The following is a 12,308-nucleotide window of genomic DNA, read 5'->3' on the forward strand; positions in this document are numbered from 1 at the left end:
AGAAGTGAGGTTTGGTATGCTTTTCTTCTACTTTTATATGTTTTTAGATTTTTAACAGCGAGCAGAAATTAATTTTGTAAACAAAAATGGATGCATGTTTGTTGAGAGAGAGAGAAGATTCAAGAAGGGACTCCCCAGGGGATCTGAATGAGGAAGTACAGGGGGCTGTACTTCCCCTGTTCGTGTCACAGCAACTCTGTGCAGCCAGTCCCACCCAGTGTTTTCGGATGAGCCAACAAAAGGTCTAGAGCACTATGAGAAAAACAAAATACTTCAGAGCTAGGTGAGCTAGATACTGAAGGAAGCAGAAATAAAGTGAGAGGAAGAAGTGGTATGACTCCACATGTAATATAGGACTGGAAAAACACCACGGGAAACCAGCTGCTGCAGAATTCTTTTTAATTTGAGACAGTGATAAGGATGAGTTTAAAGGGTGAGGAGAGAAACCCATCATTCTGAATGAAGGAACATCCCTGCCCAGGTGCCATGACCTGAATGCACTAAGGGACAGGCACCAAGGAAGGTTCTGGTTGGGTCCTGCCCACAGGGGCTTTGGGACCCACCATCATGGAGATGCCCCTCAGCTCATGTGAGATGAAGTTTCTGCTCTCACTCTGCCTTCAGAGATCCTACAAGAGAACTCAGGGTGTCAGGGGATAAATGAAAACTAACTAGGGAGAGGAAGAATTTAACAACGCATGCCTGTCTTGGAGGAGAGAAGAGGCTATTAAGGAGATGCTGAGAGTCTTGCTGCCAGTTTCTGCTTTTCTTAAACCTTCAGCATTGGGAAAGGATGGATGTCAGGACTTCTGGGGACTGCGTTTTTAGGGACATGGGTAGTCCCTATCTATAATATGATTTTCCTTTGGAATGGAGTGGAAAAAATTTGGTATTTTGAGGTCAGAGAGTTGGGAGACAGGTTTTCTTTAATTGTCTCTCTCTCTCTCTCTCTCACACACACACACACACACATTTGGGCTGTACAGGATGGTTTGATCATATGGAGGCTGGGTGGAAAAGGACTCGAAGCAAAGATGGGATCCTTAAATGTGTTCTTCAGATGGGAGGCAACTTCTGACGGTGTCTGGCCCTTCCTATTCGCTTTTGAACTGCTTCAGGTACTCCAGCATGTCTGATTTAACTGTGCTGACTGAAGCCCGGTGGTACCAACGCATGACAGGGACGCCATCAGGCCCCACTAGAAACTTCTCAAAGTTCCAGCGAATGTCATGGACCTTCATGGGCTCCCAGAAGAGCTGACTTGATGAGCCCAAAAGATCAGAGGTTGGAGGGCAGGCGTTCTGGAGCAGAGAGAGAGAAATCGACAATGTTTTTTCTGTTTCTGTGTAGTCTCGTCTTATCCCCACCCCTAGAATATCTACTCACCAGTATGTATCTCAGTATATTGACTAATTGACATGCTCCTAGTGAACCATAGACGTTCCAATACATCATTACCAGTACAATCAACAACCAAGAGTTAGTATGATAGCAAACAGAAACGTTTATTCCTTTCTCTGTTTCTCCCTCAATCCCATGATTATATGGGATTCACAGTGCTTCAAAGAAAGACTATCTTCTGTTTTTGTTTTTTTGTGTGTGTGTGTGTGTGTGTTTTTTGTAATGCATAACACTTCTAAAGCTTCAGTTTCTTTAGCTACAAAAAAGGGGGTCCTTCTGTTCTGGGTTTCTGTGGTTCTAATACTCTTGTGACATTCTTTATTACCTATTTCTGTGTTTGTCTCCCTGATTAGATATGAATTCTTTCAAGGAAGAAATTATGCCCTATTAACATTTGTTAACTCATTGTGTAGCACAGTTCTTGCACAGAGCTAAAGATTTGATAAATGTTGAATAAATGAATCATTACCATTCAGTAAGAAAAGTTAGTCTATATTAGAGCAATCATATTTATATGTTTCCATTATTTGAAGTTAAAGCTTCACAACAAATATTGCCACCATCCATGAACTTATCTGAGAATTTCTTTCCAAGGAGTCCAAACTCAATCCTAGACTTGAGCCCCATGCTTTCAGGGCACTGTTACCTACCTGACCAATTCTTGCCAGGTTTATGCTCACTTACCTTCAGGAAGGTAAAGACCTTCTGTTCTTTTTCTCCATTCACATCCCCTTTCTCAAAGAGCTGAAAATTGGGAACAAAGCCACCACCTGGACGTACATACCTGCAATGAACCAGAACAATCCTGAGACCATTCAAATTAAGAAAAGGGTGGATAATAATGGCCACCACAATTTGGCCACAAAGTGAAATTAGAGATAAAGAAAGAGAGGTCGTAGACAGGGAAGATGAGGAAAGAGTGGTCTTTGGGAATCAGGACTTCATGCATATGCTTTAAGGAGCCAATAGAGAATTCCAAGAAAATTGGAAGCAGGGTATTCCTCAGCCATAAAAAAGAATGAAATGCCATTTACAGCAACATGGATGGATCTAGAGATTATCACAGTGAATTAAGTGAATTAAGTCAAACAGAGAAAGACAAATATCATATGTTAACACTTATATATCGTATCTTTTAAAAATGGTACAAATAAACTTATTTACAAAACAGAAATAGAGTCACAGATGTGGAAAAGAATCTTATGGTTGTGTGTGCTCAGTCCTATCAGACTAATTGCAGCCCCATGGACTCTAGCCCATCAGGCTCCTTTGTCCGTGTAATTTTCCAGGCAAGTATACTGAATCAGGTTGCCATTCCCTTGTCCAGGGGATCTTCCTGACCCAGGGATCAAACCCAGATCTCCTGCATTGTAGACAGATTCTTTACCATCTGAGCCACCAGGGAAGCCCAATGTTATGGTTACCAAGGATAAACTGGGAGATTGGGATTGACATATACACACTACTATATATAAAATAGAAAAGTAATAAGGACCGGCTGTATAGCACAGGGAACTCTATTCAATACTCTATAATGACCTATGCGGGGAAAAGATCTAAAAGCGTGGATATATGTACACGTATAACTGATTCACTTTGCTATACATCTGAAATTAACACAATATTGTAAATCAACTATATCCAGTAAAAAATATTTAAAAAGAAAATTGGAAAGCAATATTTTAAGGTTAAAATTCTTGATTCATTTCTATTTCCTAGGCTTTCTCCTTTCACGCGCTTCTTTTCATTAGATTTCCTGTAGTCTTATCATTAAACAACTCAAAGTTAGAATTGTTGAGCACTACCAGCAGGGCATAACTGAATTCAAGGCATCAAAATGATGTTCTTGAACCAATTAATCTGTCAATCACCCCAGAAGTCTCCAGAATGAGAAGCCTCTAGGTGGAATGTGGGAGGAAAATTCTAACACGATCTTGCAGGGTCCCAAGCAGGCACTTACTTGAGCCCCATAAGGATCTCTGAGTTCTTTGCTGGCTCTTGTTTTCCAAATTGATTGCAGGGAAAGCCCAGCACAACTACACCGAAAGGCTTCAGCTCCTCCTGTAGTGCATTCAGTTCTGTAAGCAGAGGGTGAACAGCATGGGTAGCTCTATCTTGAGCAGTAAAAGCAGTATCTGTCTATCACATGAATAAGCTGAGGACTATGAAGGGAAAGATTCAAGATCATGAAGTTTGAGGAAACAGAGCAAAAGGCTAGAACACAGATTTCCAGAAACACATCCAAACAACTGCCTTTTATCTTGTGCAGAAGTTCCCATAAGTGGCTCCACTTCGTCATCCAATAGGAGCCCTTCTTTAAAAGCACAGATTGCTTAAATTGGTGTGTGTGTGTGTGTGTGTGTGTGTTTTGGGGTGGGTCCCGTTTGATTCTGAAGAGAAGTCAGATTTAAATGCCATTGCCTTCCTTAGTTGATTGATCAAAAAGTGTTTTAAGGAATGGCAAACAAAATGGACATTCTATCCCCATCCTCCCACCATGGCCCCATGGTGACACAGTGTTACACTCCAGTCACCCTCCCAGGAGCACTCTTCGGTGCTCTAACCTGGGAGTTACAGAGGGAATCAGAGAAATGCTAAGTCTAGCTCCAGAGCATTCTTTTTGTCAGTTCCAGTGACATAAATGCTGCCATTTCCCTGAAAGACTCATTAGGATTCTAAGGCTACAAACTCCTTTGAAAACAAACTTTCAGCTCTTTCCCACTGTCAGGAAGCTTCCCAGTGTCTGTCTGGACTTGTGCCATTATTTCCAACTTCAGCCACTTTCAGTTCAGATTTACTGACTTCATGACCAGCACCAGCCAGTCCTAATCAGACTCAGCTCTATCTGCTGGCATCTCCTCTTAGCCCTCACTCCACATAAACAGTGCGTAGATGGTAACTACGTTTCCTCTTCTCTGCCATTTGGAAGTACCTGCAGAACCCAAAGGTATTTTTCCAGAGGCTCAAAGGTCAATCTTCTCTCCTGTTACCAGAAGTTACCAGTGAGAAAGATAAAATTAGCCCCTGAAAGCTAGATTCTGGCCTGGGACTTATAGCTAGAGCTTGTTGTTCTCCTCCTGAACATAAACAGTTTCACAGAAGATCAGTTTCATACAAGAGACCTTTAACCGGACAAAACATGAACATTATTCAAATCACAAAAATGACCAAGTATCACCCTATTCTTACCAATTTAAGTGATTGCTGTTTATCCTTGCTTTATTCCTCCTATTCTGTAGATATGATTTATTAAGATACCAATCACTTCACTGTGCCCATTTTCTCATTTCCTGACAGCATCCAATCCAGAACCAAGCTTCAACCCCTTGAACCCTTCCCCAAATCATATAACACAAGCTCAGATCCTCAAATAAGTCCTTTCTATTAATAACATCTTCTTACTGAGAAGCCCCATGGTTCCCTACAGTATATGTTTTCCCTCAGAACGTTGAGCAACAAACTCAAATACAGATACATTCCTGGTGGTCTTTGCTAAATCTTTGGGAGAATCTTAGTTCTCAAATCCCGAGATAATTCTCCTAGCATTTCTAAGGAGCAGAGCAGTGGCAGGATGTAGGGGATAGAGTCACATGATCACCTACCTTCCCCCAGCCCCTTGTTTCCTCCCAATAACAAATTAGCAAAACCTTCTGGAGTTAGGACTTCCCTGGTGGCTCAGACGGTAGAGGGTCTGCCTACAATGCAGGAGACCCGGTTTAATCCCTGGGTCAGGAAGATCTCCTAGAGAAGGAAATGGCAACCCACTCAGTATTCTTGCCTGGAAAATCCCATGGATGGAAGAGCCTGGTAGGCTACAGTCCATGGGATCACAAAGAGACACAACCGAGCGACTTGATTCTCACTTTCTGGAATTAGACTATGGCCATCTGACAAAGCTAGTTCCAAGAGAGTTGAAACATGAGTTCTTACCTGGATACTGAGCTGTCAAGCCTCAATAGGTGGCCACATTGACAAACAGGACATGCTTGCCCACATACTGCTTGAACTGGATATACTCCTCACCATTGAGGGTGAGGGCTCCATACTCATAGATGGTGCCTGTCACCCCCTTATAGCAATCCACCTGAAATATAACAAAAATAACCACAGTGATGTGATGATAAAGCAAATGATAATCTCTAACATCTGTGGACTTTTTGAAACTCTAAGAACCAAAGAGAATATTCCAAGTAATATTTTTAGTTACGGCTAATGCCACAACTGGGACTTTACAGGTGGTTCAGTGGAAAAGAATCCGCCTGCCAAGCAGGAGACTCGGGTTCGATCCCAAGATTGGCAAGATCCTCTGGAGAAAAAAATGGCAACCCACTCCAATGTTCTTGCCTCGGAAGTCCCATGGACAGAGGAGCCTGGTGGGCTATAGTCCATGAGGTCACAGAGTCGGACACGACTTAGCGACTAAACAACAATGCCACAACTAGAATTTATACCTTCTAATTTAAAATCTTTTTTGCAATGGTGGGACAAGCACTTTATAATCATCTTTCCATTCCTGGAATCTTAATACAATTTACTGCCATCCTCTGATTGATGATTTACAGTTTACCTGCACTCTCTTCCATATCCTAACACCCTATTCCAGTCATCATATCTCTTTGCAAATATTTTTAACAGATTTTGGCAGAGTTTCTCACAACAGAAATATGTTTTATATAAATGTCTCATCTGTATGTTCTCACATTGTAGTTTCCTTCCCCAGAGCTCAGCAAATAACTTGTTCCTCCTCTAGATCCCAGAGGCATTTTCCAAAGCTTTGCCAGTAGGGGCTTATTGGTACCTACAAAATTCATCCTCAGTGCCCTTTCTTATCTCTGTGTAAAATAGGAAGCAAAGGGAATAGACTTCCTACCTACAAGGATGGCAAGGGAAAAAAGCCGACAGGATCTGGAACAAAAAGCTAAAATGCCTCAACAACTTCTGGCTGTCTTTATCATGTGTGGATGCCACCTTGTGAACTGGCATGTAGAATTCCAAGAATACTGCAGCTTGGAAGAGGCTGATCTTTCCTTCTTGGCTTTCAGTTCTGCTCCAATTTGCTTAGGTCTGTTTGAAGAGATCAGGATACCCTAAAACACAGCCTTTTACTCACAAGATAATATTCTATGGCAGAAATTCCACACCCAATCAGGCAGCAGCTGCTGACATAGACGTGGATGGCCCTCAGTAGATGCTTGGTTTTTTTTTTAATATCAGAGAAGAGATGATCTTACTACAGCTACCAGTCTTGATTTACATTTATATACATTCATTTTACACTTCACATGAACCCAATAATAGAGCACTTGAAGTGTGGTTTGAGGACCTGCACCAGTATCATCTGAGAACAAATTAGAAAAGCAAATTTGGACTCTACTAAAACCTACTGGATCAGAAGCTTTGGAGGTGTGACCCAGTAACCTGTGCTTTAACAAACTTTCTAGGTGATCACTGCACTACAAGATAGGTTTTCTCCAACTTTTAGAGAGGAAAGAAAGGGGTCAACAAAAGATGTCTAACTGGCTTAACATCACAGTGAAGCTGTGTTTTTGAATGAATATGCCCAATTTTAAACTTAAAACTTGTTACCTCAAGTCATTTACTTCAGCTGCCACTTAGTATCCTAAGACTCATATACACACCCTTAAAGGGTGCTACTGGAAGCAAATGTGGACATTTTTCCTGGGGTGAGGGGAGAAGCATTGGGTGATTTGGAGCAGTACCAAGACTTAAAAGCAAAGATCTTACTCTGATCTGAGCTCTTGCCACATCACTTCCCCTGAAATTAAAATCAGCAAGCAACTCTCCTTGCCTTTTGCCTTTTATTATTCCCTAAAAGAAAAAAAGGCCCCTCTTTCCTGACTCTGGAACTCCTTAGGGCACATTTCAGCACCAGCTTCTTTTTCCACCTGCCCAAGAGTTTCAGTTTCTCCAAGAGCTGCCAGTTCAGCCTCCTTCTCAATCCAGTTACTACTTCACATCCCTGTTTCCCGGACCTGCAAGATTCCCCAGTGTTCCAGACCAGGGTGGAGGGGATGGGTTCTGGGTTATCCAGCGGCCACCAGGGGCAAGTGGCAAAGCAGAACGCAGGGAGAGCAGCCTTCGTCCTTCATCCACTTTTCCACTTTCTGCCCAGTGACCCACCAGGCTAAGGGGAGATGATCCACGTAAAGACAGGCAGTTTAGGAGAGCCTCTGCCTCAGAGAACAGCAGTGGCAATGGCAGACGTCAGTTAGGAAAGGCTGGGGAGACGAATCTCGTCCTTCCTAGGAGAGAAGAAGGGAGAACTCCTGGCTTCCTTGGCAGCCTAGTTCACCATCAGTGCTGGAATCCACCTCGGTTCCCTGCAGGACACTTACCTTCATCTGTTGCTGCTTCGGAGTCAGCTGAGCTAAGCCGACCAGGAACAGTGGGAAAAGACATGAGGCCCAGAGCTGCAGGATCATGGCTCGAACTAGGAGTTCCAGGCAAGTCTCAGATCCCTAGGGATCTCAACCCCTTTTGAGCTCCCGGCAGGGACCAGTTTGAAGATTCATCCTCCAATCACAGAGAAGCATTAACACACGGGCAAACCTCCCTCCACCCTGCGATCCCTCCCCCTTCCTCTTCTTCCCTCTCCCCAACATCCACCTCCCCCATCACTGTCCCGCCCCAGACCACAAGCCCTGAAGGCTCAGTGCACCCAGTACCTCCCCCTGACAGGCCACCCACCGGTGGTTCTGGCACCCGTATCCTGGCAGGTGAAGGTGGAGGCTTTCCCCTTTGGAACTTTAAATACTGTCTCTACCTTCTCTAAGTGCCTGGTAGTTCCCAGGTGCCAGCTCTGCACCCAGGAAGTAAAGTCACCACCACTGAATCAGAATCTGCTTTTTAAAATCAAGATTCTCATGTAATTTATATGCAAACTAAAGTTTGAAAAGCATTGTCCCACATGACTAATAATCCTCGGTCCTGTCCCCTCAAACTTTCCTCACTTAGTCCACAGCACACTGTATTTTCTGACTATGAAGTCTAGCTGTGTGGGCCTGAGTGTCTCAGATACTCTTGAACCTGTGCCCTGGAGAAGGGCTTGTTAGCGCAGGAGTAACACAAATGATGGGTACACATTCACAGGGCAAATTGTCTAGGAGAAAGCTCTAAAATATGAGATAAGGAACTTCCCTGGAGAAGGAAATGGCAACCCACTCCAGTATTCTTGGTGGGAAAATTCCATTGACAGAGGAGTCTGGCAGGCTACAGTCCATGGGGTCGCAAAGAATCAGACAAGACTAAGCATGTAAGCAGGGGAATCCTCCTTGGTTGCCTTGGGCTTGACTAAGCTTCATTTGTTATAAATAATCATCTCTACCCTCACTTACTCCATAAAACTATTTCTAGTAAGGTCCTAATAAGGTAACAATCTTAAATTTGTTGGAAAGCATTAATATTTGAATTGGTGAAGAGTCAGAGTTATTTCTCCCACACATCCTCACTCCCATCTGCTCCCCTCCAGCTTTTCTCTGACAGCCCAGCTTTACTGAACTCCCTTGTTTATTGAAGTGATACCTTCTTCCTCTTCAGTTCTAAGCCCTTTTACATCCAGTCCCTTCCATCTGCCCTGCCTCTTCCAGGTTCACACAAAAGGCTTTCTCTGCTCCTGAAACTGAAGTCTGGATGGGGTTGAATTCTCATGAACTCTGTTGGAAGATAAGCTTTCTGTTATCTCAAATTTCTTCTCTAAGACCTTATAATCTGTGGCCTGCTCACTGATATCCGATCCAGCCAAGCAGGTCCTCAGGCATTTGCAGCCATGTGAAAGTGTCCTTCTCTTGACACAGGCCTACACACATTCATGAGCTCCTTGGCCTCTCACTATTCTTGTTTTTAAAAGTGGCTAAACCTTAGACTATGATATATACCGATGATAAGGGTATTGACTAGCTCCTTATCTAAGAAAAAGTTAATGTCTCTGTACCTTAGTTTTCTCATTTGTAAAATCAGGGTAGTAACAGTGTTTACCTCCTAGGGCTGCTTTGAGAATGGAATGTGATTCTAACTGTAAAGAACTCAACCCAAGGCCTGTAACATTTAAGCAACTATTTTTCATCCATATGTTTATCTTTTTGCATCAGAAAAAGGAAGCTCAAAGAGAGAGTGACATCTCAAAGATCATAGGTTAGTAATGGTGAAATGAAAGCAAACTCTTGACTCTTGCCATGGAGTCCTCGCTCTGGTTCCACATGGATGATCAGTTGTTGCAACTAAATCTTCACTGTCTGAGGTGATTTACATTTGCTCTTTTTGCAATAACTAGCCCCTGAGTGGAGAAGGCAATGGCACCCCACTCCAGTACTCTTGCCTGGAAAATCCCATGGACGCAGGAGCCTGGTGGGCTGCAGTCCATGGGGTCGCTTGAGTCGGACACGACTGAGCGACTTCACTTTCACTTTTCACTTTCCTGCGTTGGAGAAGGAAATGGCAACCCATTCCAGTGTTCTTGCCTGGAGAATCCCAGGGACGGGGGAGCTTGGTGGGCTGCCATCTTTGGGGTCGCACAGAGTCGGACACGACTGAAGCGACTTAGCAGCAGCAGTAGCAGCAGCAGCAGCCCCTGAGTGGTGAGGAGACACTTCAGAAGAGACCTTATCAGTAAGTCAAATGGTCTAAAATCCCAACTGCCCAGGTTCCTATTCCAATATTCCTCATAAGCTTTTGAGCATCTTGGGTCCTGGCCTTTGAGAATAGAAGGTACAGAACACACTGAGCAGGAGGAAAGGAGGCAGACATGGTCCAGTGGCTAAGAATCTGCTTTCTAATGCAGAGGACTTGGGTTGTACCCCTGGCCGGGGAACTAAGATCCCACATGCTGTGGGGCAACTAAGCCTAGATGCCAAAACTAGAGATCCCACTCAGAACAACGAAAGATCCGCATGCCGCAACTAAGACCCAACGCAGCCAAGTAAATGAATATTTCTTTTTAAAAAAGAAAGAAATGACTGATGCAAGAGCAGAGAATCTGTATAAACCAAATTTGTCACTTCCTTAATTTACTACCCCAAGCCCAAGCTCTTTAGATTTTTCACTGATTAAGCACCCAAGCCCAAGTTTCTTTGTCCTGTCAGTTCCTCACAAGTTTATTGTCTTTGTCTGAAAAGTATAAAAGCTGCCTGCTTTGACCACTTCTGAGAACACATTTCTATAAGACCTCCTTGCATACAAATTAAACTGTTTCTTCTCCTGCTGTCAATCTGTCTTGGGTCGCTTTTTTTTAGTCCAGCCACAATCATTCAAGAGGGGTGGGAGGAAGGTTTCTCCTCCTCACACTTCCCAGATCTTTTCCAGTCTCTCTTCTTCTACACCCAGCTTTTATTCTATGACTTTTCTAAAGGTCTGTTTTGTTGACATCACTCTTATATTAAAAATAATTTGATTCCTCCCTAATTCTTACACTTTCAATTTTAAATTCTCCCATGGAGCACTCACCCTTCCTGATTTGACATTAGTTAAAATTTGCAGGTGTATCCTTCCCTCCATAAATGTTATGTTTCTGGCAGATTGAACTGCCTTCATCACTCAAAATCTATCTATTTAGGTATTGATTCTTGACCTTTTAGATAAAATCAGGGGTAGTATGTTGGGGTAATTTTTTGAAATTTTTTTTGATATATGAATTACATGTTTTTATTTAAAATGATGCAGTGCAATTATTAAGCAAGACCTCAGAGGCCTGAGTCACAAATCAGGGTTCTGGGGAGCTTGACCAGGCCTTCAGTTGGACTCAAAGTCAGTCTTGCTGCCTTTCTCAAATAGCCTAGTTAGGGCTAGGGCAGAAAAGACTGGGAGATTCAGATCAATTTGTCTCAACCACTATTTCTTTGGCCCAGTCAGGATGAAGCAGTTTAGATGGTACAGGATTCTTAAGAAATGATTTGTACAAGGTTGCAGGATGTTACAGGCTGAGTTATATTCTCCCCAAAAGATATACTGAAATCCTTCCTTGCAGGACCTCAGTATGTGACTTTATTTGAAAATAGGATCTCTGCCAATGTAATTAGTTAAGATGAGGTCATAACTAGAGCGAGATGGACCCCTAATCCAATATGACTGATGTCCTCATAAAAAGTTGGCTTTGTAAAGGATGTCCTGTAAATGGAGACACAGCTTGGAGTTGAGCTGCCACAAGGCAGGGGATGTTTGGGTTTAGCAAAGGCAAGGAAGGATCCTTCCCTACAGGTTTCAGAGGGAGTATGGCCATGGTGACTCTGTGAGTTCAGACTTCTAGCCTCCAAAACTGTAAAACCATCCATTTCCATAGCTCTAAGCCACTTAGTTTGTGGCACTTCCTTATGGCAGCCCTAGAAAACTAATTCTTGCAATTAAGTTTCATTTTAGAGATAAGAACTGAGTTTTCTCTGGTTTCCGACAAGTTTCATCCATTGCCTTATGTCTACCCCACATTCACCATAAAGTTCTTTCATTCTCAGTTTCTTTGATCATAAAGGAAACAAGATTCTTTATTACTTCCATACAAGCCTTCATTTTACTTCCAGAATGAAATTACTACTTTATTAACCTGAATCTCAACTTAGAAATTCAAGCCTATGCTTGATTCTGCCTGAAATATTTTTTTGATTTACTTTATCTCCCTTTGTACATGGGCCTTCCTCTTAGGACTCTAGGGATTTGCTTCTCTGCTTTGCAAAGGAAAGACAAAGACTCATTGCAGATTTGCCATAATTTTGTAATACCATCCCTTTTGTATTGTAAATAATATTTTCATATCTACCATCTCATCTTGCCCTCACTATCAGAGTAGAAATTACATAGGGGAGGCATACTTTCCTCAACTGATAAATGTAAGATTTAAAAATAGAGTCACTTAACTTCAAATCTAACTATTTTTGTCTGTTTTAAAAATCTCCTTTGACTTC

The 12,308-nt window shown here is 42.6% G+C and overlaps 1 protein-coding gene across 1 annotated transcript; it reads right to left on the bottom strand.

Annotated features, from left to right (window-relative positions):
- Positions 1-379: 379 nt before the first annotated feature.
- On the bottom strand, positions 380-7,920 carry GPX6 (glutathione peroxidase 6). Its single transcript, XM_005905305.3, has 5 exons — positions 7,758-7,920; positions 5,332-5,485; positions 3,362-3,479; positions 2,086-2,185; positions 380-1,301 (listed from the first exon to the last, which is right to left on the bottom strand). Exons 1-5 carry the CDS (start codon positions 7,842-7,844, stop codon positions 1,095-1,097), a joined length of 666 nt encoding a protein of 221 aa, XP_005905367.2. The 5' UTR covers positions 7,845-7,920; the 3' UTR covers positions 380-1,094.
- Positions 7,921-12,308: the final 4,388 nt, after the last annotated feature.

Source organism: Bos mutus, chromosome 23, assembly GCF_027580195.1.
Source record: "Bos mutus isolate GX-2022 chromosome 23, NWIPB_WYAK_1.1, whole genome shotgun sequence".
Taxonomy (NCBI): domain Eukaryota; kingdom Metazoa; phylum Chordata; class Mammalia; order Artiodactyla; family Bovidae; genus Bos; species Bos mutus.